General features: G+C 38.7%; 1 protein-coding gene across 2 annotated transcripts in view; it reads left to right on the top strand.

Moving 5' to 3' along the window:
* The window catches only part of KLHL32 (kelch like family member 32), a 200,047-nt gene extending 178,267 nt beyond the window's left edge, over window positions 1-21,780 (top strand). For both annotated transcript variants that reach the window (XM_055535435.1, XM_055535434.1), the window contains 4 exons: window positions 3,534-3,592; window positions 8,798-8,990; window positions 10,651-10,745; window positions 21,441-21,780. In XM_055535435.1, the coding sequence (XP_055391410.1) occupies window positions 3,534-3,592; window positions 8,798-8,990; window positions 10,651-10,745; window positions 21,441-21,602 (509 nt within the window). In that variant the 3' untranslated portion in view covers window positions 21,603-21,780. The remainder of the gene's footprint in view (window positions 1-3,533; window positions 3,593-8,797; window positions 8,991-10,650; window positions 10,746-21,440) is intronic.
* Window positions 21,781-23,561: the final 1,781 nt, after the last annotated feature.

Raw genomic sequence — 23,561 nt, 5'->3', positions numbered from 1 at the left:
TGGTGGTAACTTTTCATTCCTTCTGGCAGTTTTTAAAGACTTATTTGACTTTGAGGGAACCTGCTGTATATCTTTAAGTCACAGTTCAAAAGTATAAGACAGGGTTGTTCATTTTCAATTTTGGCTGAAAAGTCTTAACTTTGACTCTGGCACTTCAAAGTTAGGGAAAACTTGGCTTTAAAAATGGTTGCTGATACGAGATGGCATATTTAATGACAGATGTATCTATAGAAAGCTGTTAAGATGCAGATTATCCCCCCTGGGGTGGGGGAGGGAGATCAAAACTGCCAATCTATAAAATATACTCGATAGAGGAAGGCATGGAATCTATCTTTGCAAGTGCTTTGATTGCAGGGGACAGTATAGCAGCATGTGGCATCATAACCCAGAGCAGACAAATCAGCTTGATGACTTTCAAAGCCGGGAATACTGCTGCAGGCAAGGGTACTCCAGTCTAGGAGAAATTAAAACATATAGAGACTGTTATTAATTCCATATCTATTTTTGTATAGTCAAATCTGTATGCAAATCCTTAGCATCTCATTTCAGAAGATTAATCTAAAAGTGAAGAGTGTTATGTGAAGGGAATGTAATGATAAAGCTCTGAAAATGAGTAATACTGCTAGAGAAATGTGGGCTGCAAACTTGGATGCTTTTTTAAAATTTATTTTTTGTACTGAGAATAAATGCTTTTTATTTATATGCTCATTTGTAAGTTGTTTCAAAGGGGGAAAGCAATAGAACCAATTCTTAAGGTTTTTCCCTTGCCATCCTGACTTGGCAGAAGTTACAGCACTCAGCTTTTTAGGCACCTCCTGCGGTTTAACATTCTAGAAGTAATCAACCAAATAACTAACTAGGACTTTTATTCTTACCACCAACTAGTAACCCAATATCTCATTTCTAAACATTGTCATAAGAGTGAAAATTTGTATGTAAGGGTAAGGAATCTAATTACTGGGTGCAGATTAAGGGGGAAAAATTGTATTATAAATGCATCTGAGGAAGACAGTAAATAGTAATTCTGAAAAGCAGGAACATAAGTGGTGTGCCCTGGTTGGGAGAGAGGGTGCAGTAGCTGCATTCTAATCCATTGGTTGTACATTTAATCTATAATGGGCAGAGTCTCACTATGTATTGTAGTGTAAATATCTTCAAATGGTGTCATAAACAGATAGTTTACTGCAGTAGATATTAATTCTGTCTCATATTTCTAAAACAAGTAGAGAGACTGTCAGAGTTTTGAAATAATGTGGGGGAGTTCACCTTCTGTTCCCTCTCATTTGGAGAAATGATTATAGGCAAGCTGGACATTAATCTGGAGGTTATGGGCCAGATCAAAAGCACTTGGCAATCATTTTAACCCTGAAGACTTGTGAGGTCTCAATAGATTTGATTACTTTTCTGTAGTTATGCTGAGATAGAATTATTGGACATTCACGTTTTAATCAGATAAAGGAAGGTTGAGGGGGAAGCAAACATCCCTCTGTATTTGACATACATTTTGACTCTACATAGGTATTTCAGCCTCAGCTTTCTTAAGTGTATTATCTTCTTCTTTGATTTCATCTTTAAAAGTGAGACATTCAATGAGAAATCCAGAGAAGACTATTTGAGGGCAGGAAGCTCATTTCTCTCTGTTCTTTGTGGATTTCTTCTGCAGACAAACCACTTTTCGTGATCTTGAAAGTGGTTGCAAGCTTCAGAGAGAACTTATAAAAAAAAGCCTTCCAGTTAATAGTAGCGATGGTCAGTTACATGAAAGATATACTCTCCTTACAGGGATTGAGACAGTAATGGTTGGCCTGGACTGGTTTCCTCTCCTTTATATATCCATTAGTATTGATTGATTATTCCACTTTCGTTAAGCTGATGCACTAATTCTCTAGTGTTTGGTTGATTTGACTTCTGGCCATGGAGTTGATAGCTGTGACCTATCCAAAATATTTGCACTACCAAAGCAAAAATTTTACTGGACAAAGTTAAACAGACAAGGAAGACTTGATTCAAGACTATTGCACTAGGGGAGAGAGATTAGAATGCAGTCTGAAGTCAACTCCTCTGAAAAACAATAGGGTTTTTAAGCATTGGGGTGAACTAGAAGAAATATACCGAAGTACTTTTGGAGGAAGGTTGATCCGTGTGACGTGTGGAGCACATTCAGTTACCCTGACTCTGTAAATGTTTTTCTCTGTGGCTTGGTCATTTGTGTTTCCTGATTTGCATCCATCAGAATTAGGCTCCTAGCCTCCATAGAAACTGAGAGATGGGAACATTATTTTCCTTGATGATAACATCTCAATGGGATGGCTCCCAGGTCTTCAAGGAAGATGCTCCTGGGTTGTAAAACTTTCAGGAAGCTTCATAAATGATTTATGTCATTCCTCTTACTTCATCTCATCAAGTGGGTTATATCATCCCCACCATCATCATCAGAAGTACAGTACAGTAAGGTATTTTGAGAAAGAGTCCACATTTACATAACTTTTATTAGAGTATATAATTGTTCAAATTCATTATTAGTTATTGTTGTTAATCTCTTACTGTGCCTAATTTGTAAATTAAACTTTATCATAGGTATATGTGTATAGGAAAAACAAAGTATATACAGCATTTGGTACCATCTTACACTTGCAGGCATCCACTGCAGGTCTTGGAATGTATCCCTCAGAGATAAGGGGGGGATTATTATTGAGTCAAATTCATATTAAGTTTAATGTAAAGGATTTCTTTTTCTGCTTAATGTGACTACTGGAAAAATTAAAACTGCATATGTGGCTCTTGCTTGTGGTGCTTATTCTGTTGGACAGCACTGGCTCTCGATCTCTTTTGATGAATAATATGTTTTTTAGATACAGTTCTTCCCAGGAGACATCAGGATATCACTGTGTCAGGACTTCCCTGGCAGTCCAATGGTTAAGACTCTGCCTTCCAGTGCAGGGGGTATGGGTTTGATCCCTGGTTGGGGAGCTAAGACCCTGCATGCCTCTGGGCCAGAAAGCCAAAAAGTGTAAAACAGAAGCAATATTGTAACAGATTCAATAAAGACTTTAAAAATGATCCACATCAAAAAGTCTTTAAAAAAAAAAAAGATATTACTGTTCATTGTGTTAGCACACCTAAGACTACAGCCATAAAATGACCAAGTTAGCCAAGGACAGGAATTTTCCATATAACTATGTCCCTGGCATAAATATTGTAGAGATTTGTGTTAAGTGTGCTCCACTTGCTCCCACTCCCTCACCATATTTTGCGCCTCATTCTGGCCATGCAGAGCCGCTTGCCAGAATTGGGGGCCTCGTGGTAATCTCAGCATACTTGTTGCTTGCTCTAAACTGGATTGCTTCTGAAATGTTTCTTGAAAATGAAACTGCTTCAACAGTAAGCTTCTTAACTATGTCATGGGTTCACCATGAGGGTGTACAAACAGATCCTCAGCAGTAGCTAATTTTCCTTTAATTGTATCTCATTCTTATGTTGGACTATCCCATTTCTTATTCATGAAAGCACTAACATGTGCTAATCCATTACAGGTGGAGTAACTAACACGGCACAATATCAGAACAGACTAATGGTATATGAACCTAACCAGGTAAGACTCATCTAAGAAAAGCTCATTACCTTAATTAAAATGAATTTTTAAGATTCCTCCAGTAATTAGGAGTTGGAATGCCAAGTCTATACACACACATGCATCTTAAACTTACATAGAGAAAAGGAAGCATCTGGATAGACTGCTTTTAGGTTGCTTTTTTTTTCCCCTTACAAAACATGAAATTTCAGCTCTTTTTGTTTTATGCTCTACTCAATGCTTAACTCTTTCAGAGTTTTGCATAATGTAGGAAAAAGGGAAAATATGTTGATGAGTTCAGTTCAGTTCAGTCGCTCAGTCATGTCCGACTCTTTGCGACCCCATGAATCGCAGCACGCCAGGCCTCCCTGTCCATCATCAACTCCCGGAGTTCACTCAGACTCACGTCCATCAAGTCAGTGATACCATCCAGCCATCTCATCCTCTGGCGTCCCCTTCTCCTCCTGCTCCCAATCCCTCCCAGCATCAGAGTCTTTTCCAATGAGTCAACCCTTTGCATGAGGTGGCCAAAGTACTGGAGTTTCAGCTTTAGCATCATTCCTTCCAAAGAAATCCCAGGGCTGATCTCCTTCAGATGTTGATGAATTAAGTGCCCTTCTTTCCGTTTACCTCAAGTGGCTGTTCGTCTTTGAGATACCCTAAGAAAGGATTGCATTGTCCTGTTGCTGCAGCCTTTGAGAAGGCTTGCCATTCTAGGAGGGAAGCATGCTTATGGTTTTGTTATTCCCAAGTAAATAATAACTTTTATTTAACCCCATGTAGCCAGCATATCTCAGGTTCTATAGTGAAGAGTAAGTCTGAAGGAGAAGTATCTGAAGGGGTGGAGTATGTTTTTCATCTAAGAACTGACCTGGACTGGGCACATTGGGATGGTGCCTGTCCCTTCTGCCCACTTCTCATGCACATTTCATGACTTTTCTTTCCCCACAAAAGAAGAACTATTTTTATTTTCTTTTCCTTCTATCAAAGTATCTGTTAACTGTGGCACAGGTTTGCTGAACTTTGCCATTTCTGTGATTTTGGTAATGTAAGTATTTTTCCTGGTTATGACAATATTCCAAAATGATTTGGAGGTCAAATCTTCATCAGCTGAAGATAATGGAACATGGAACTGGGTCGGGATTAGCCATTAAATATATGTTCAGAGTGCCCTCAGTCTATTTTGTATCTTTTAATTTTTACAATTCCTTGATTCCGAGTGTAACAAAAGTATTTCTGTCTTTGCAAGTGTGTTTCCTGATGTCATTATAAGCTGTCGATTTTGGATACCATGTGTTCCTGGGCTGGGTGTCTCAAGAGGGATCATTAATTACAGTTGCTTGAGTTTGGTGCACACGTGGTTAAAGAGGAAGAGGGTGTTAACATTTCTCAAATGAGTTCTGTTTCATGTTTGTACACACATGCTCTTTTTAAAAATTCTGCTGGCATATTGTTTACGGTGGGTACTGGCAAACATCACATCTGCTTGCATCTTGCTCAGAATCTCAATAACTCTATCATTCAGCCCTGGTGCTTATTTCTCTTCTAGGCCTTTGTGGAGAGTCAGTAATGCCTGCCATCTGCCACAGAGCACATCGCTACCTGCCAACAGGCAGGCCGGGGTGACCTCTGCTTCCTCAGCACTGATTAGTATTCACACGCTAGCTTATTAGGAATGACCCCACCAGGCCTCTCTGTTTCTTTGCCTTTGCAGCGGTTGGAGGCTCACCTGGCAGGCACGGCAGTGAAGGAAGCTAAAGATATAATCAGGGGATGCAGGCAGGCTTTGCAAACCAGATGGCATCCATAGTCCTGTGGCAGGGGACTGGACTGCTAGTGCGGCACTGAGTCCTCATACTGTCATGCGATGCCTCATAGAAAGCACCTACAGAAAGCACCGTCCGTGTCTTGAGTTAAATCCACTCATGTGTAATGTATTAAAGGCATTTCTTAGAATATCTAAAAGAAAGGTTTAACTTATTAAAGAGACAGTTAATTGGAAGGAGATTCTTATTATGACATGTTTAAAACTGGGGGACCAGATGAATGCAAGCCTTCAACAACTGGACAAACCACTTTCTTTTTTCTTGTGAGTGTATCGTTAAAAGAGAAATTAGAAATGAGCCAGTCAGTATGCCATTAGTGAATGGACCGATATTTATACAAAACTTTTTTTTTTTCATTTCCGCCTTTACACCTCTGTGAACTGGTGAAATTGTATGTATTCAAAGCATCATGATTTTTCTGGTTGAAACCCAAATTTTTCTTGGCAGAAAGAAATTATCTGTGTTCTTCTTGTATGTTTAGTGTTTATATAAAAATAAAATGGTTAGGCTTATTTACCTGTCCATTACTTGAGATTTAAATTAAAGTCATATTTGATTTTCACCTATTTTTATATTTTAAATTACCTTATTTGAGAGGAGTTGAGAATACCTTTCTTAATCCTGAGAGTGATATAGAACCAAACATTAGAGGTTTCACCATTTCCTAAAGTTATCACAGAAAATTTGGTCTTCTGTAACAGAAGACCAAATAACAATATGCCTGGAAATAACTCTTCCCAATTTGGTGAAGATGTGAGTGTAAATATATTAAAGGCTGTGAGGGATTTATTGCTGAATCAAAACTTTGCTCTTCCATTGACCTCAGGAGGTTCATCCTGGAAAGAACAGCAAAGCTGCCCTCACATTAGCTTACATAGGGTCCCCTGTGAGCCAGTGATTTCATCACAGTAAGTTTCCTAGTTCAGTTCAGTCACTCAGTCATGTCCGACTTTTTGGGACCCCATGGACTACAGCATGCTGGGCCTCCCTGTCCATCACCAACTCCTGGGGTTTACTCAAACATATGTCCATAGAGTCAGTGATGCCATCCAACCATCTCATCCTCTGTCATCTCCTTCTCCTTCTGTCTTCAGTCTTTCCCAGCATCAGGGTCTTTTCAAAAGAGTCAGTCCTTCGCATCAGGTGGCCAAAGTATTAGCGTTTCAGCTTCAACATCAGTCCTTCCATTGAGTATTCAGAACTGATTTCCTTTAGAATGGACAGTTGGATATCCTTGCAGTCCAGGGGACTCCCAAGAGTCTTCTCCAACACCACAGTTCAAAAGCATCAATTCTTTGGCGCTCAGCTTTCTTTATAGTCCAACTCTCACATCCATACATGACTACTGGAAAAACCATAGCCTTGACTAGATGGACCTTTGTTGGCAAAGTGATGTCTCTGTTTTTTAATATGCTGTCTAGGTTGATCATAACTTTTCTTCCAAGGAGCAAGCATCTTTTATATTCATGGCTTCAGTCACCATCTGCAGTGATTTTGGAGCCTCCCAAAATAAACTCTGTCACCGTTTCTACTGTTTCCCCATCTATTTGCCATGAAGTGATGGGACCAGATGCCATGATCTTCGTTTTCTGAATGTTAAGCCAACTTTTTCACTCTCTTCTTTCACTTTTATCAAGAGGCTCTTTAGTTCTTCTTCCCTTTCTGCCATAAGGGTGGTGTCATCTGCGTATCTGAGGTTATTGATATTTCCCCCAGAAATCTTGATTCCAGCTTGTGCTTCATCCAGCCCAGTGTTTCTCATGATGCACTACTCTGCATTTAAGTTAAATAAGCAAGGTGACAACATACAGCCTTGACGTACCCTTTTCCTATTTGGAACCAGTTTATTGTTCTACGGAGAAGGCAGTGGCACCCCACTCCAGTACTCTTGCCTGGAAAATCCCATGGATGGAGGAGCCTGGTGGGCTACAGTCCATGGGGTCGCTAAGAGTCGGACATGACTGAGCGACTTCACTTTCACTTTTCACTTTCATGCCTTGGAGAAGGAAATGGCAACCCACTCCAGTGTTCTTGCCTGGAGAATCCCAGGGACGGGGGAGCCTGGTGGGCTTCCCTCTATGGGGTCGCACAGAGTCGGACACAACTGAAGCGACTTAGCCGCAGCAGTAGCAGTTGTTGTTCTATGTCCAGTTCTAACTGTTGCTTCCTGACCTGCATACAGATTTCTCAAGAGGCAGGGTCAGGTGGTCTGGTATTCCCATCTCTTTAAGAATTTTCCACAGTTTGTGGTGATCCACACAGTCAAAGGCTTTGGTGTAATGAATAAAGCAGAAATAGATGTTTTTCTGAAACTCTCTTGCTTTTTCGATAACCCAATGGATGTTGGCAATTTGATCTCTGGTTACTCTGCCTTTTCTAAACCCAGCTTGAACATCTGGAAGTTCATGGTTCATGTACTGTTGAAGCCTGGCTTGGGGAATTTTGAGCATTACTTTACTAGCGTGTGAGATGAGTGCAACTGTGCGGTAGTTTGAACGTTCTTTGGCATTGCCTTTCTTTGGGATTGAATTAAAACTGATCTTTTCCAGTCCTATGGCCACTGCTGAGTTTTCCAAATTTGCTGGCATATTGAGTGCAGCACTTTCACAGCATCATCTTTTCGGATTTGAAATAGCTCAACTGGAATTCCATCCCCCACCACTAGCTTTGCTCGTAGTGATGCTTCCTAAAGCCCACTTGACTTCACATTCCAGTGCTGACTGTGGCTTATCAGATCATGAACTCCGTATTGCCAAATTCAGACTTAAATCGAAGAAAGTAGGGAAAACCATTAGACCATTCAGGTATGACCTAAATCAAGTTTCCTAAAGTGCACATTATCAGACGTGTGTGCCAGGCACTGTTCTAAATGCTTTAGGTGCATTCGCTCATTTAATCTTCACAACAGGCTTGTCAGTTGGGTACTGTTATCTCAGTTTTACAGAGGAGGAAACAGGCACAGACAGGTTAAGTAAATTGCCAAGCTCACACACAAATTATAAACTCGGTATCCTGGGTCCAGAGCCTGTTTTGTTATCATTACAGCACTGTACACAAACACCTATGCATGTGCACTCCTGAGTCACTTGTAGGAGAAAGTTCTCTCAACTGGGCCGTAACTATCATGAGAACTTCTAAATTCTCATATGCTCCTCTTACAAATGCAAAATGCCCTATAAAGTGCAACCCAAACAGGAGGAAATGCCTTATTTAAGTTGCAAAACAGAGTTAGAACATGTGGGATCTTCTGCACTTGTTCTCAGGTAAGACACCCATTCCTTTCAAATTAAGTAAACAATATTTAAATAGAATGTGGTCCACCAACAACTATGAATGAGGCCCTGCTGTTTTCTGCCGTGGACATCTCCAGTTAACAGTTCACCTGCATTTTTCTTTTCAGAATAAGTGGATAAGCCGTAGCCCTATGCTGCAGAGGCGGGTCTACCATTCCATGGCTGCTGTTCAAAGGAAGCTTTATGTTCTTGGAGGCAATGACCTGGATTACAATAATGACCGGATCCTCGTGCGGCATATAGATTCCTACAACATAGACACTGACCAGTGGACGCGCTGCAATTTTAACCTGTTGACTGGCAAGTACCTTTGATTAAGTAAATCAGGAGCAGGAAGAGATTCAGGAAGTTGACAAACTTGTTTTCATAGACATCTTGAGGGCAGCTCTAAATATTAAATGCATGGTAGTAGAACAATTTGGTTTATTACAAAAGGTGAACATCGTTTATCTCTGACTCAGTCCATTGGCTGAGCATCCAGTTTCTCAGGGCCTGTGCTTACCTTTGTGTGTGTTCTCACATTGTCGAGAGAGGCTTGCCAAGTCCATTATTGTCAATCAGTATTCATGTAGGAACACTGATATAAGTAGGGGGGATCAGGTGCTGAAAGAGTTAATGACTCTATAGGAGCAATTAATTTTTCTCTTACTTTTAGTCTTATTTCTTATTAGTTCAGGAGAATGGTCTTCACTGTTTATCACTGTCAGATATTGGTTTTTGCCTGTATTTTCCTAAAGAGAAAACGCTGGAGATGTTCTGTGCGTAGGGGTTTAGCAGCACTTCTGACCACACAGACCTATCCAGCCATCACCACGAGCAGCACTAGGTAGGGACCATCCTCATCCCAAAGCGAATGAAAAGAAAGCAGCAAACAGCTTACCCCTGACATTTCTTTAGGAAGTAGAAAACTTTCTCCCTTCTTGGCTTGCATTATTAAGATCCCTTCCCTTCCCATTATTAAAATCACAGACTCAAAAGGGTGGGCAGGACTATGGCCTGAAGGCATTTTAATATGCTGAGTAGGCACTCAGTCACTCACAGCCACTGCCAAGGAGACCACACTGGGGGCATAACCAGTGTGAGGGGTTTAGATGCTTTATACTGCGCTCCTGTTTTTCTGAAAAATGATCTGAGGCCCCCCTACAAGCACTTAACTCTAAGTTCCTGTAGTGGTACCTTTGCCCCTTGGTCCCTCGATCTATGATTCTGTCTGTTATAGGATCCAGCTTATTTATTACCTGAGTCAATTCTGTATCAGCCCATCAATAAGAAGAGACTGTCTCACTCTCTGATGGCCTCCAGGGAAGAATATGTGGTAGTGAGTTATTCTTTTTTTTTTTAATGGAGGAGGAACCTTTCATCATTTTGGCGTGTCTATATCTAGGGACTACCCAGGCTGGTCCCACCTCAGGAACTTTAATATAGTCTTAAAACTGTTGTGTATGTAAAGAAAAAGGAAGGTAGTAACTATCAGTCTTTTTCTGTCATTTGTCTTCATTTGGGGCACGCTAGGGGCATGGCTCGGTTTTATTCGCTTCTTGGGGTTGCAGCTGTTAAGAGATGTAAGCACTTGCCTTAAAAGTATTTGTATTCAGTAGAACAAGAGGTGTTTTGCACTCCTAAAATATACTTTATTTCCATTAGTATTAATTAATGGCCTACAACATGGTATGAAACTCTTCTATACGGCTTATTATTGCTGTCTTTAATGCTGTATTTACTAATTTGACTGGCTATTAAGTGTTATAACCTGGTTCTGACCCAACACAGATTCATTCTCTGAGAGTGGTTAATTCTTTCCTCTGAGACCTGGGAGGCAGGGATTAGTTGCGGCAAAAATCCTGTGGAGTATACACATGTGCCACAGGGGAAAACTATCCCTCAGTGGCAAAAGGGTTAATTAAGACATGCAAGGAAATAGATTTATTTTTCCTCTTTTATTCAATTCTCTTTACTTTAGGCCAAAATGAATCTGGAGTTGCTGTCCATAATGAGAGAATATACTTAGTTGGTGGATATTCGATTTGGACAAATGAGCCTCTGGCTTGTATCCAGGTGAGTGGTTGAAGTCCCCTTTTGAAGTTCATTCAAGTGGTTCAGTGAGGTTATTTTTTTGCAGTGCTGAATTGAAGAAAGAGAATATTTACATGTAGAGAGAAGATTGAGTTCCTTTGTGCAGCTAGTTCAGCCACTAAACTTCATTCTGCATCCTAGAAATGATATCTAATGATTGAGTCCTGTTGAAAATAAAGATGGGAATGAGCTTTAACAGTAATATAATATATACGGGAAGTGGGGGAAGTGGAATGCCTTTCCCTTTTTTATAAACCAAAACCTGTTGAAATCTTGATAACAGTACTTTCACATCTGCAAAACTTATTTTCTGTATATTCCAATTCATTCATTTAACAAATGCCCCCTATAATGGTGTTTTTTCCTAGCAGAAGTGAGTAGTCGTGTTTTGTGACTGGTCTGAGGGGGGAACCTCTGCTCCCAGAGTATCCTTGGCACATCAACATGTGAGCAGCCCAGACTGGGCAAGCTGCTAGCTGGGCTGTTGAGAACAGCAGTGGCTGTTGTTGATATATATAGTCAAGGTGGTGTTATTTATGATTTGTTTTTTTTTTTTTTTTTTTTAACAATTCTTACCAGAGCTGTTTTTCTACTTTGAGTTCTCTGATAACATATTGACATGTATTAGCCCTGACCTTTCCCTGATCTCCAGAAAAAATATATCATTATAACTATTCATAATATCTAACACCTCATCTTTGTGGGAAGATTTTAAATAGATGCTTCAATGTCTTTAATAGTTGCAGGACTATTTGAGCTTTTAATTTCTTCTTCACATCTCATAAGGTATGTATCTTTTTTTCAAGAAACTTTCCCATGTTTTCTAAGTTTTGAAAAATGTTAGTATATAGATATTGAGTTCACTATATTCTACTTTACATTCGTAATATTGCTTTTTTTTTTTCCTTTCCTTCCATTCTTGATCTGTCTTGCCCAAGATTTGTCTGGGGATTTTAACTTATTTCTACTGTTGATATACATAAGTAGTTTTAAGTTAGCAAAGGTAGCATAGAAATGAATATTTAACAGGCTTGTCCTCATGGATGTAGTTTCTGATCTAACAGAGGGAATGTAATGTGTTAGTTTAAGGTATATGACATGATTTTATATATCTATACATTGCTAAGTAATCCACAGTAAATTGAACATCCTTTACCTCACATAGTTGCACATTTGTACTTTTTTCTTAGGAGAACTTTTAAGATTTACTTCCTTAGCAAGTCAAATATGCAATATAGTATAGTCAACATTCAGACATTGTATCCCTGAACTTATTCTTATCACTTTTTTGAGGTATCTTTTGACTAACTCACCCATTTCTGTCACTCCCCACTGCTTGCCTCTTGCAACCACCAATATGTCTTTGCTTTCTATGAGTTCAATTTTTTTTTTTTTATTCCACATGTAAGTGAGGTCATAGAGTTTGTCTTTTTCTGACACATTTTTTTTTGGATTGGCCAGAAAGTTTGCTTGGGTTTTTCCATAAGATGGTACAGAAAAACCTGAACAAACTTTTTGGCCAACCCATTACCTAGAATAATGATGCCCTCAAGGTCCATATATGTTGTTGCAAAAGAAGGACTTCATATTTTAATGTCTCCTTCTATATATATATGTTTGTGTGTGTGTGTAGATAGATAATTATCTATCTCACATCTTCTTTATCCATTCGTCCATAAGTGGACACTGAGGTTATTTCCATGTCCTGGCTATTATATACAGTGCTACAGTGAACAGGGTACAGATGTCTCTTCATGATACTGATTTTGTTTTCTTTGCATAAATACCCAGAAGTGGAGTTACTAAATCATAAGGTATTTTTAACTTTTTGCGGAAACTTCATACTTTTTTCCAATAGTAGCTGCATCATTACTAGAAAGCATTACAAAGCTAGTGGATGAAGGTGATGGAATTCCAGCCAAGCTATTTGAATCCTAGAAGATGATGCTGGTAAAGTGCTACACTTAATGTCAGCAAATTGGTCAGTTTTCATTTCAATTCCAAAGAAGGGCAGTCCCAAAAATGTTTAATCTACCAGACAGTTGTGCTCATTTCATATGTTAGTATGGTTATGTTCAAAATCCTTCAAGCTAGGCTTCAGCAGTATATGAACTGAGAATTTCCAGATGGACAAGCTGGGTTTAGAAAAGGCAGAGGAACCAGAAATCAAATTGCCAACATTCGCTGGATCATAGAGAAAGCAAGGGAATTCCAGAAAGACATCTGTTTCACTGACTATGCTAGAGATTTAGATTGTGTGGATCACACAAACTGTGGAAAATTCAAGAGATGGGAATACTAGACCACCTTCCCTGTCTTCTGAGAAACCTGTGTGCAGGCCAAGAAGCAACAGTTAGAACTGGACATGCCACAAAGGACTAGTTCCAAAGTGGGAAAGGAGTATATAAGGGCTATATATTGTCACCCTGCTTATTTAACTTATATGCAGAGTATATCATGAGAAATGCCAGGCTGGATGAATCACAAGCTGGAATCAAGATTGTCGGGAGAAGTATCAACAACCTCATATATGCATACAATACCACTCTAATGGCAGAAAGTGAAGAGGAACTAAAGAGCCTCTTGATGAAGGTGAAAGAGGAGGGTAAAAAAGCTGGCTTGAAACTCAACATTAAAAAAACAAAGATCATGGCATCTGGTCCCATCACTTCATGGGGAATAGATGGGTAAACAATGGAAACAGTGACAGATTTTATTTTCTTGGGCTCTGAAATCACTGCTGATGGAAACTGCAGCCATGAAATTAAAAGACATTTGTTTCTTGGAAGAAAAACTGACAAACCTAGACAGCATATCAAAAAGCAGAGACATCACTTTGCCAATAGTGATCCCCCTAGTCAAAGGCATGGTTTTTCTAGTAGTCATGTATAGATTTAAGAGTTGTACCATAAAGAAGGCTGAGCACCAGAGAATTGATGCTTTCAAACTGTGGTGCCAGAGAAGACTCTTGAGAGTCCCTTGGACAGCAAGGAGATCAAAGTAGTCAATCCTAAAGGAAATCAACCCTGAATATTCATTGGAAGGACTGATGCTGAAGGTCCAATACTTTGGCCACCTGATATGAAGAACCGACTCATTGGAAAAGACCCTGATGCTGGGAAAGATTGAAGGCAAAAGGAGAAGGAGGTGGTAGGAGATGGTTAGATAGAATCACCGACTAAATGGACATGAGTTTGAACAAACTCTGGGAGATAGTGAAGGACTGGGAAGCCTTCTGTGCTGAAGTCCATGGGGTTGCAGAGAGTCAGATATCACTTACCACCTGAACAACAACAAAGCTACACCAGTTTACATGCTTTCCCTACATAAGGTGCACAGGGGTCACTAATCATGTACACTAATTAACTCATTACATCTGGTTTCCCAAACAAATCTGTTTTCAAAAAGATGAAGGAGTACATGTGTATATCTTAAGCCACTGAGGATATTCTAGAGTAGCCTCAGGATTAAGGTGATTCTGAAAGAGGCAGTTCATACATTTTAATCAAATAAATTTTAATCAAAGCTTGTGTTAATGGAATAAATTTCTGAGATTGGACAATAAAAGATCCTAATGATCTTTTTTTTTTTTAAATAAGCATTATGGGTAGTTGTGCATTCCCATAGTCACTTTGAAGTACCACATCAATCATTTGCAAAAGCTGTGTTTACTTCCTTGGCTGGCATGTTAGTCCCACAAAGCACAGATAAGCCTGATAAAGGCTTTTAAGAGCCTTTATTATTTGTAGATAATAAGTTCATATAAGCATATGAGTTGTCATTTAAAGAGAGGCTTGGAATGTTAAGTCTTCATGGATAACAGACTCATCACATATCTTCGATTTTAGCTACTGACAGCTGATTATGGGTGACATTATCATTCATTCTCAACCATGGCTGTACAGTCTGAAGTATTTATATATTGGGTGACTACAGAACTGTTTATTTTGGTTCATTAACAGTAAATATGTTGATGGTTGAAGAGACTGCCTACATGTTCAAGCCATTTCCTTCCTACTTTCTGGAAGAATATCCAGCAGAGAAGATAATGAGACTGAAATAGTATTTATGAGAAGATACTGACTAGACAGTAGAAATTCCTGAGTACATATCATCAGGTTGAAAATCACAGGAGCCAAGACAAGAGGGTGGAGTAGAGGATACGAGCTGACCTCTTCTATGGAAATACCAAAATCACAGCTAACTGCTGACCAACCACTGACGCATGCTGGAAGCTACCAACAAGACACCCTGCATCCACAAGACGGTGGGAGGGGTCAATTGTGATGAAGTTCAACCCCATACATGCTGGGTGGGCAACCCACAAACCAAAAACTAATTATATCACAGAAGTTCTCCCACAGGAGTAAAAAAGTTCTGAGCCCCACATCAGGCTCCCCAGCCTGGGCGTCTGGCAACAGGGGGAGCCCCCAGAGAATCTGGCTTTGAAGGCCAGTGTAGTTTAGTCACAGGAATTTCACAGGACTGGGGGAAACAAATTCCATTCACGGAGGGCACTTAACAGAGTCTTGTGTGTACCAGAACTCAGGAAAAAGAGTCACTGTCCTTGTATGAGACTAGGCCAGACTTACCTGCTAATATTGGAGGCTCTCCTGCATGGGGGGTGGGGGTGTGTGGCTGTTAAGTCAGAATGGTGTAAATCACTGCTGCGGAACAATAAAGGATGAAAAGAAATAAGGATAGTCTAAGAGACCTCTGGACAATAGTAAATGCACTAACATTTGCATTATAGGGGTCCCAGAAGAAGAGAGAGAGAGAGAACGGACCTGAGGAAATCTTTGAAGAGACAATAGCTAAAAACTTCTCTAACATGGGGAAGGAAACAGTTACCCAAGTCCAGGAAGCACAGAGTCCCAGGAAGGATAAATTCAAGGAGGAATATGCTGAGACAGTAATAAACTGACAGAAATTAAAGGCAAAGAAAAAGTGCTAAAAGCAATAAGGGAAAAAAATAATGTACAAGGAAACTCCCATAAGGTTATCAACTGATTTCTCTGCAGGTAAGAAGGGAATGTGGCATGATACATTTAAACTGATGAAAGGGAAGAACCTACAACCTACTCAGCAAGGCTCTCCTGGAGATTTGACAAGAAACCAAAAGCTTTACAGATAAGCAGAAGCTAAGAGAATTCAGCTCAACAAATACTAAAGGAGCTTCTCCAGGTGGAAAAGAAAAGGCCGTGACTAGAAGCAGAATTACGAATGGGAAAGCTCACTGGTCAAGACAGACATACAGTGAAGGTAGGAAATCATCTGCAACAAATATGGTATCAAAATCAGCAACTGTGAGGAGAGCGCAAATGAAAGATATTGGAAATGCACCAAAAAAAACCAATTAGAGGCCAATATCACTGATGTGAACATAGATGTAAAAATCCTCAACAAAACATTAGCAACAATACATTAAAGGGCTCATACACCATGATCAAATGGGGTTTATCTCAGGGATGCAAGGATTTTTTGATATCTGCAAATCAGTCTGTGATATACCACACCCACAAATTGAAGAATAAAACCCATATGATCATCTCAATAGATGCAGGGAAAGCTGCTGATAAAATTCAACACCCATTTACAATGAAAAAACTCTCCAGAAAGTAGGCATAGAGGGAGCCTACCTAAAATAATTAAAGGCCATATGTGACAGACCTACAGCTAACATCATAATCAACAGTGAAAAGCTGAAAGCATTTCTTCTAAGATCAGGAAAAAGACAAGGATGTTTACTCATACCACTTTATTAAACATAGATGTGGAAGTTAGGCCATGGTAATCCAAAGAGAAATAAAGTGAATCCAAATTGGCAAAGAGGGAGTGAAACTGTCACTGTTTGCAGATGACATGATACTATATATAGAAGATCCTAGAGATGCTACCAGAAAACTACCAAAGCTTGCTAATGAATTTGGTAAAATTGCAAGATACAAAATAAATGCAAGGAAATCTGTTGCATTTCTATACACTAACAATGAAAGATCAGAAAGAGAAATTAAAATAATCCCATTGCATCAAAAAGAATAAGATACTTAGGAATAAATTTAAGGAAGCTAAAGACCAGGACTCTGAAAACTGTTAGATGCTGATAAATTAAAGATGATACAAACAGAAGATATACAGTATCTTTGAATTGGAAGAAATCAATATAGTTATTAATAAAATGACCAATAATACCCAAGACAATCTACAGATTGAATGCCTTCCCTATCTAATTACCAACAACATTTTTCACAGAACTGGAACAAAATTTTTTGAAAAATTTATATGGAAGCACAAAAGCCAAATAGCCAAATCAATCTTGAGAAAGAAAAGCAGAGTTGGAGGAAGGAGGTTCCCTGACCTTCGGACAGTACTACAAAGCTATAGTCATCAAACAGTATGGTTCTGGCAGGAAAACAGAAATATAAGTCAACAGAACAGGATAGAAAGCCTGGTCAGTTATACACCAATGGTCAATTAGTCTACAAGAAAGGAAGCAAGACTATATATACAATGGAGAAAACAGTTTCTTCAATAAATAGTGGTAGGAAAAATTATATTACAGTTTTTAACACAATACACAAAAATAAACTCAAAATGGATTAAAGACGTAAATATAAGACCCAATACTGTACAACTCCTACAGGAAAACATAGGCAGACCACTCTTTGATATAAATTGCAGCAGTATCTTTTTTAATCTGTCTCCTAGAATAATGGAAATAAAAACAAAAATAAACAGATGGGACTTAAAAGCTTTTGCACAGCAAAGGAAATTATAAAAAAAATCAGCAAAAGATGGCCCACAGAATGGGAAAAAATATTTGCAAATGGTGCATCTGACAAGGGATTTCCAAAATTTACAGACATCTCATGTGACTCAATATCAGAAAAATCCAAACAAAAAATGAAAAGACGTAAATCTGTGTCATCTGTCATAGATGGTCACAGATGACCAAGAGGCACATGAGAAGACACTCAACATCATTAAAAATTAGAGAAATGCAAATCAAAACTACAGTATCACCTCACACCAGTCAGAATGGCCAGCATCAAAAAGTCTACAAAGAGTAAATGTTGGAGAGTGTGGAGGAAAGGAAACCCTGCTACACTGTTGGGAATGTAAATTGGTACAACCACGATGGAGAACAGTATGGAGGCTCCTTAAAAAGCTAAAAATAGAGCTACCACATGATCCAGCAATCCAACTCCTGGGCATGTATCTGGAGAAAACCATGTTTCAAAGGATATGTGCACCCTAATTTTCATTGCAACACTGTTGCAATAGCCAAGACATGAAATCAACCTAAAATGTCTATCAACAGAGGAATGGATAAAGAAGATGTGGTACATATATACAGTGGAATATTACTCAGCCATTAAAAAGAATGAAATAATGCCATTTGTAACGACATGGATGGACCTGGAGATTATTGTGCTAAGTGAAGTTGCTGCTGCTGCTAAGTCGCTTCAGTCGTGTCCGACTCTGTGTGACCACATAGATGGCAGCCCACCAGGCTCCCCCGTCCCTGGGATTCTCCAGGCAAGAACATTGGAGTGGGTTGCCATTTCCTTCTCCAATGCACGAAAGTGAAAAGTGTAAGTAAAGTCGCTCAGTCATGTCCGACCCTCAGCGACCCCATGGACTGCAGCCTTCCAGGCTCCTCCGGCCATGGGATTTTCCAGGTGGGAGTACTGGAGTGGGGTGCCATTGCCTTCTCCCTAAGTGAAGTTAGAGAAAGTCAATTATCATATGATACCATTCATATGCAAAATCTAAAAAAAGATGATACAAATGAACTTATTTACAAAACAGAAACAGACTCACAGATTTAGAGAACAAATTTATGATAACCATGGGGGGAGAATCGAGGGGGAGGGATAGGCTGGGAGTTTGAGATTGACATGTACTATGTTTAAGACAGATAACCAACATAGAGCTACTATAAATCACAGGGTACATGGCTCAATACTCTGTAACAACCTAAATGGGAAAAGAATTTCAAAAAGGATAGATATATGTATAACTGAATCACTTTGTCATATACCTAAAACAATCAACATTGTTAACCAACTATACTCCAATGTAAAATAAAAATTAAAAACAAAACAAAAAAATTTTTTAAGCTCCAAAACATTGAATAAATTGAGATATGATCTGTGAAGGAAAAAAGTATAGTAAAGAGTGGAGAAAATAGTATTGATGTTAAAAATATCAAAAGTTTAAGTTTTTTTAATAAGTCACAAATATGTAGAATTCTTGGATTCTAAAGGCATGGCTGGCTAAGATTAGTGAAACTCACAGTCTGTTAACATCCAGAAGGACTCGTCTATTTTTTTCCCATCTTGAAAATACCAGCCAGTAACCTATTAGACTGACCCTTCTGGACTCTCATTAAAGTTTATTTAACTATCATTTGTAGGATTCAGCCACACAGGGATGAAGCATGTCAAATGTTGAGAAACCATACTTTTTTATCTTCTTTTCTGCTATGTGACTTACCACAAACTGTTTAACCCATTATGAGGACAAGTGAAACGAGAGAAAAGCTGAGATGCTCTTAAAGATTGGGCTTTGGACTTGTTAGTAATACTTACTCATGGAAAATGTTAAGTCCTGAGGAGTCAGGTGCTCTTGTTTATTCAGTGGGTGTGTAAGCAAGCAGCTGGCACAGAGCTTGACTCTAGTCTGGTAGGTATCCTGTGGATGACAAGCATAAAGGAGCAGCTGCCTAAGTGATTAGTCTGTGCTGTCAGATCACCTCCACTGCTCTTCACTTATGATTACTTCTTTTTGGCTGGAGGATATGCTGCCAAGTTGGTACCTCCTCCTCCCCAATGTCTTCTCTCTGCTAGCTTTCAAGGGAGTGTTTTGGAGAAAAACCAACCCTTCGTTTTCCCCGTCTTACAGATTAAATAAATTACATCTGCTTAGTGGCTTCCCAGGTGGCGTAGTGGTAAAGAATCTGCCTGCCAATACAGGGGATGCAAGAGACATGGGTTCAATTCCTGGGTCGGGAAGATCTCCTGGAGTAGGAAATGGCAACCCACTCCAGTATTCTTGCCTGGTGAATCCCATGGATAGAGGAGCCTGGTGGGGTTACAGTCCATGGGGTTACAGAGTTGGACCTGACTGAGCACGCACATAGGCACTTACCATACGCAGTCTCTCTTGGTCCAGGAAACCAGACAAAAGTTCTCTGGATGGGTGACTTCAGCTTTTGTGTTCTAAAAATGTATTCAGTTGGGGCGGGGATGTCACAAAATGGCATGAAATCCTTATTCTTTTTTGGGTTGCAACTCTGAGCCAAAAAACTGGCTCTACCACTTACTAGCTATGTGACCTTGAGTAAGTCACACAGCTAGTCAAATTCACAGGGTGGGGGAATAATACTTATCAAATTGATCTTGAAGTTTCTCCAGGAAAGAATATAAGAATAACCAAGAAATGCTTGAAAATGAATGAGACATGCCCTTACCCAAAGTAACTGTAAATGTGCTATTGTAGGAAGATACATAAATCAACAAAAGAGAACAAAGAAAAATCTGTATGTAGCATGTATTGGAGCGATTTAAAATTAGTAGTGACAGGGCATATTGTTCAGTAAATGGGATGGGACGGCTAAATGTCCACGTGGGGAAAAAAGCTACAGGTTTGATCTTTTACTCTAGGCCTTACTGATGTCCATCTTTATGGGCTTGGATCCCCAAATCTCAAGGGCCCCTTTCATCTAAAATAATGCATTATTGCATTAAAAGCTTAAGAATTATCCACTTAGGTGACAGATGTGGGTGTAAGAGTGGATGGGACCACTGAAGAGTGCCACAGGGTCTGTGGCTGGAGTGTTGGGGCACGTCTGCATTTAGGATGTGGCTGGAAGAAGTGGACCAAAGTGGCTGACACCAGGACAATATGAATGACAAACTTTTTTTTTTTTTGAGGTCATAGAACCCAAGGAAGGAAAAGTTTTAAATGAAGTTAGAGGAAGGTCGTATGAAGGCAGGATAAGATGATTGAGGGCTATTTTTATGGGCTCGACAAGTATGACATGGCCAGCTTGTCTTATACAAGAATCTTCCTAGTACTAAGATTAAACCAGAAATCAGTGAGGTGACAGCAGGCACTGACTAACAAAGATTCTTTTCCACATAAGGAAAGAGATGTAACTCCAGCTTAACAAGGAAATAACTGGGGAAAAATCTCCAGAAGCAACTGATTTTCTTGAACCTGCTACAAAGCTATAATATTCTCTGTGCCAGACTCTTGAGTGAGACGATCTCACCAGTTTTCAGAGCAAAGCTGCAAAGTCAATGTTGTTTTCACATTGCAGATGAGGATTTGTAAGCCAGCATACAAACAACGCTTACTAGTTTGGGCAAGTTACTTAACCAATCTAAGGCCGTTTTATTAAAGGACGATAATGCTGCCTGCATCTCAACACTTGTTCTGAAGGCTAAATAATTATAAACAAACATCTATGTACATACACATAAATGTGTAGAATAGTATTTTACAGGAACTAAATCCATATTTCTGGTACAACACTGTGAGAAAAATAGCAATATGTAAGATATAGTCACGGCAGCATAACTGAAATTAACTGCAAGTTTTCTTTCATGTGTACACCGCTTTATTTTGAACAACCACCTTTAACATACAGATTTCTCCCTTCCTTTGTAGGTACTGGATGTAAGCAGAGAAGGCAAAGAAGAAGTATTCTATGGGCCTAGACTCCCTTTTGCTTCCAATGGAATAGCAGCATGCTTCCTCCCCGCTCCGTATTTCACATGCCCTAACCTTCAGACTCTTCAAGTGCCTTATCACAGGATTGGCACTGTCTAAAAAGCCAGTCCTTTCTTAATAACCGTCATGAACAGGAGGAAAAAAAGCCTGACTTTTGGATACTGGGCATGAAAATACTCAGTGCTCAATGCTTCCTTGTTCTGTTTTCTAGATCTTATTATATTCAGATAAACATAAGCAAAAAATGAAGTTTTCTAAAATACACATTATTGAAAATGCCTGTCACTCTTCTCCGTGTGTGTCAATATATAGTGTGTATGACTTTTACTGTGGTGTTAGCTTAGAGCCGACTGAATGGTCTATGGGTCTTTAAAGCATTCTTGATACACCCTGTCTAATCAGTGCTGTCCAGGACACTACACTCTTAGTGAGGAAGTTTATTTCACAAGTACTGCCATCAGTGATCTTCAAAAAAATTGTCAGTACTTAATATCTTTACTAAACCCTGGGTTTGTAATTTTTCTGTTAAAAATCCAACATTATACAACACTGCTGTATAAGCAGAGTACTCACCATTATGACATCATAAATTTTTAAATGCCATATTTTATTCAAGGTAATATGAATAACAGAAATACACTGGAACAGCAGGTGGAGTACCCAGATTTTTCACCTTGGTTGCTCTGTGACCTTGGCTTAACTTTACAGAGCTTCAATTTTCTCACTTTTTAAGGAGGGCAATTATTGATTTACATATTAATTCAGAAGAACGTTGTGAGGATTGGGCAAATGCTCTGAAGTACTTTGCCTAAAAAAAAAAAAAAAAAATCACTCAAATTACAAAGTATTTTACTGCCTTTAGAACTTGGTAATTGAACCGGGAGATTATTTTTGAAGTTTAAAAATTACTGGATAGAACTTGGAAGACATACTATGAGATGATTCTGGAAAGCATGTAAAAGAGACATACTAATTAGAAAACAGGGAGTTTACCAAAGCCAAAGATTCCTAAACTTGTACAAACCCTGGCCTCAAATTCATTTAAGACTATTTAGTGAAAAGTGACATTTTAAAGCTCGAAAAAAAAAATTAGTTGGACTAATTTTGGTATCATAAAGTGCTTTGACATAAATTTGAACCTAGAATCAGTAGTTCTAATAAAAGTTTTTCCACTTTGTTAAAGGTTATGTCAATCTTGAGTGCTTGTGGGATTCTTCTCCATCACCAATACATATTACTACCATTTTTAATAATGCATAAGGATTTTTTAGGCTAGGTTTTTGGATTTGCTTTGTCTATAACAAAAAGCTAACAAATTAAACAACTCAGTAATCGTATTTGAACATAAATTCCACAACTACAATGTGAGTTTTTCCCCTTTCTCTAATCTTGTTACAATAAGTCACCTTTCTTAGAAGGAAGATTTCACTTTTATTCCTTGGTATAGTTTAAACATTCAGCAATCCTTGGCTTATAGGAAACTGTCATTTTGTTCATGTAGCCACTTTTAGTAAGCAGAAGTGAATAAAAATATTTTTATCCTAAATAGAGAAATCACTAACTTTATATATTATATAGTACCTAAAACACTTATTTTAAATATGTATTAAATGTCAATATATTAAAAATAAACATATAATTTTTGGCTGTTCAGATTAAGGGGGGAGGGGAGACTAGGGTAAGAAAAAGAGTAGTAAAATTTTAAAAGAAAAGATTTTAAGTTTAGACAAATAAAAAACCTTAGAGGAGTATTTGTACAGTTCTGAAAATTGATAATTGATATTTAGAAGGAAAACAGAATCTCTTTATAAAGTACAAACCATCTAAATTTTAAAAAATGCCTTACTTACAGTGTCAGGAAAGTGGACTCCAACATTTCAGAAATCTTTTCAACAAGGACCTAAACAGTTATTTCAGATTTACTAAAATTTCTACTTGACACACAGATTTCTTCCCTCCAGGAATTTTACCTTATAAAACAATATATTTTTAATCCCAGATTCTCTACCCAATTATTAAAAGGGAAATGGTCTAAAAGTGAACTTGTTTGACTGATAA

The sequence above is a fragment of the Bubalus kerabau genome, chromosome 9 (assembly GCF_029407905.1).
Source record: "Bubalus kerabau isolate K-KA32 ecotype Philippines breed swamp buffalo chromosome 9, PCC_UOA_SB_1v2, whole genome shotgun sequence".
NCBI classification, from domain to species: domain Eukaryota; kingdom Metazoa; phylum Chordata; class Mammalia; order Artiodactyla; family Bovidae; genus Bubalus; species Bubalus kerabau.
Note: the sequence above shows the minus strand (reverse complement) of the source record. Positions and strands in the feature narration are given on the sequence as shown.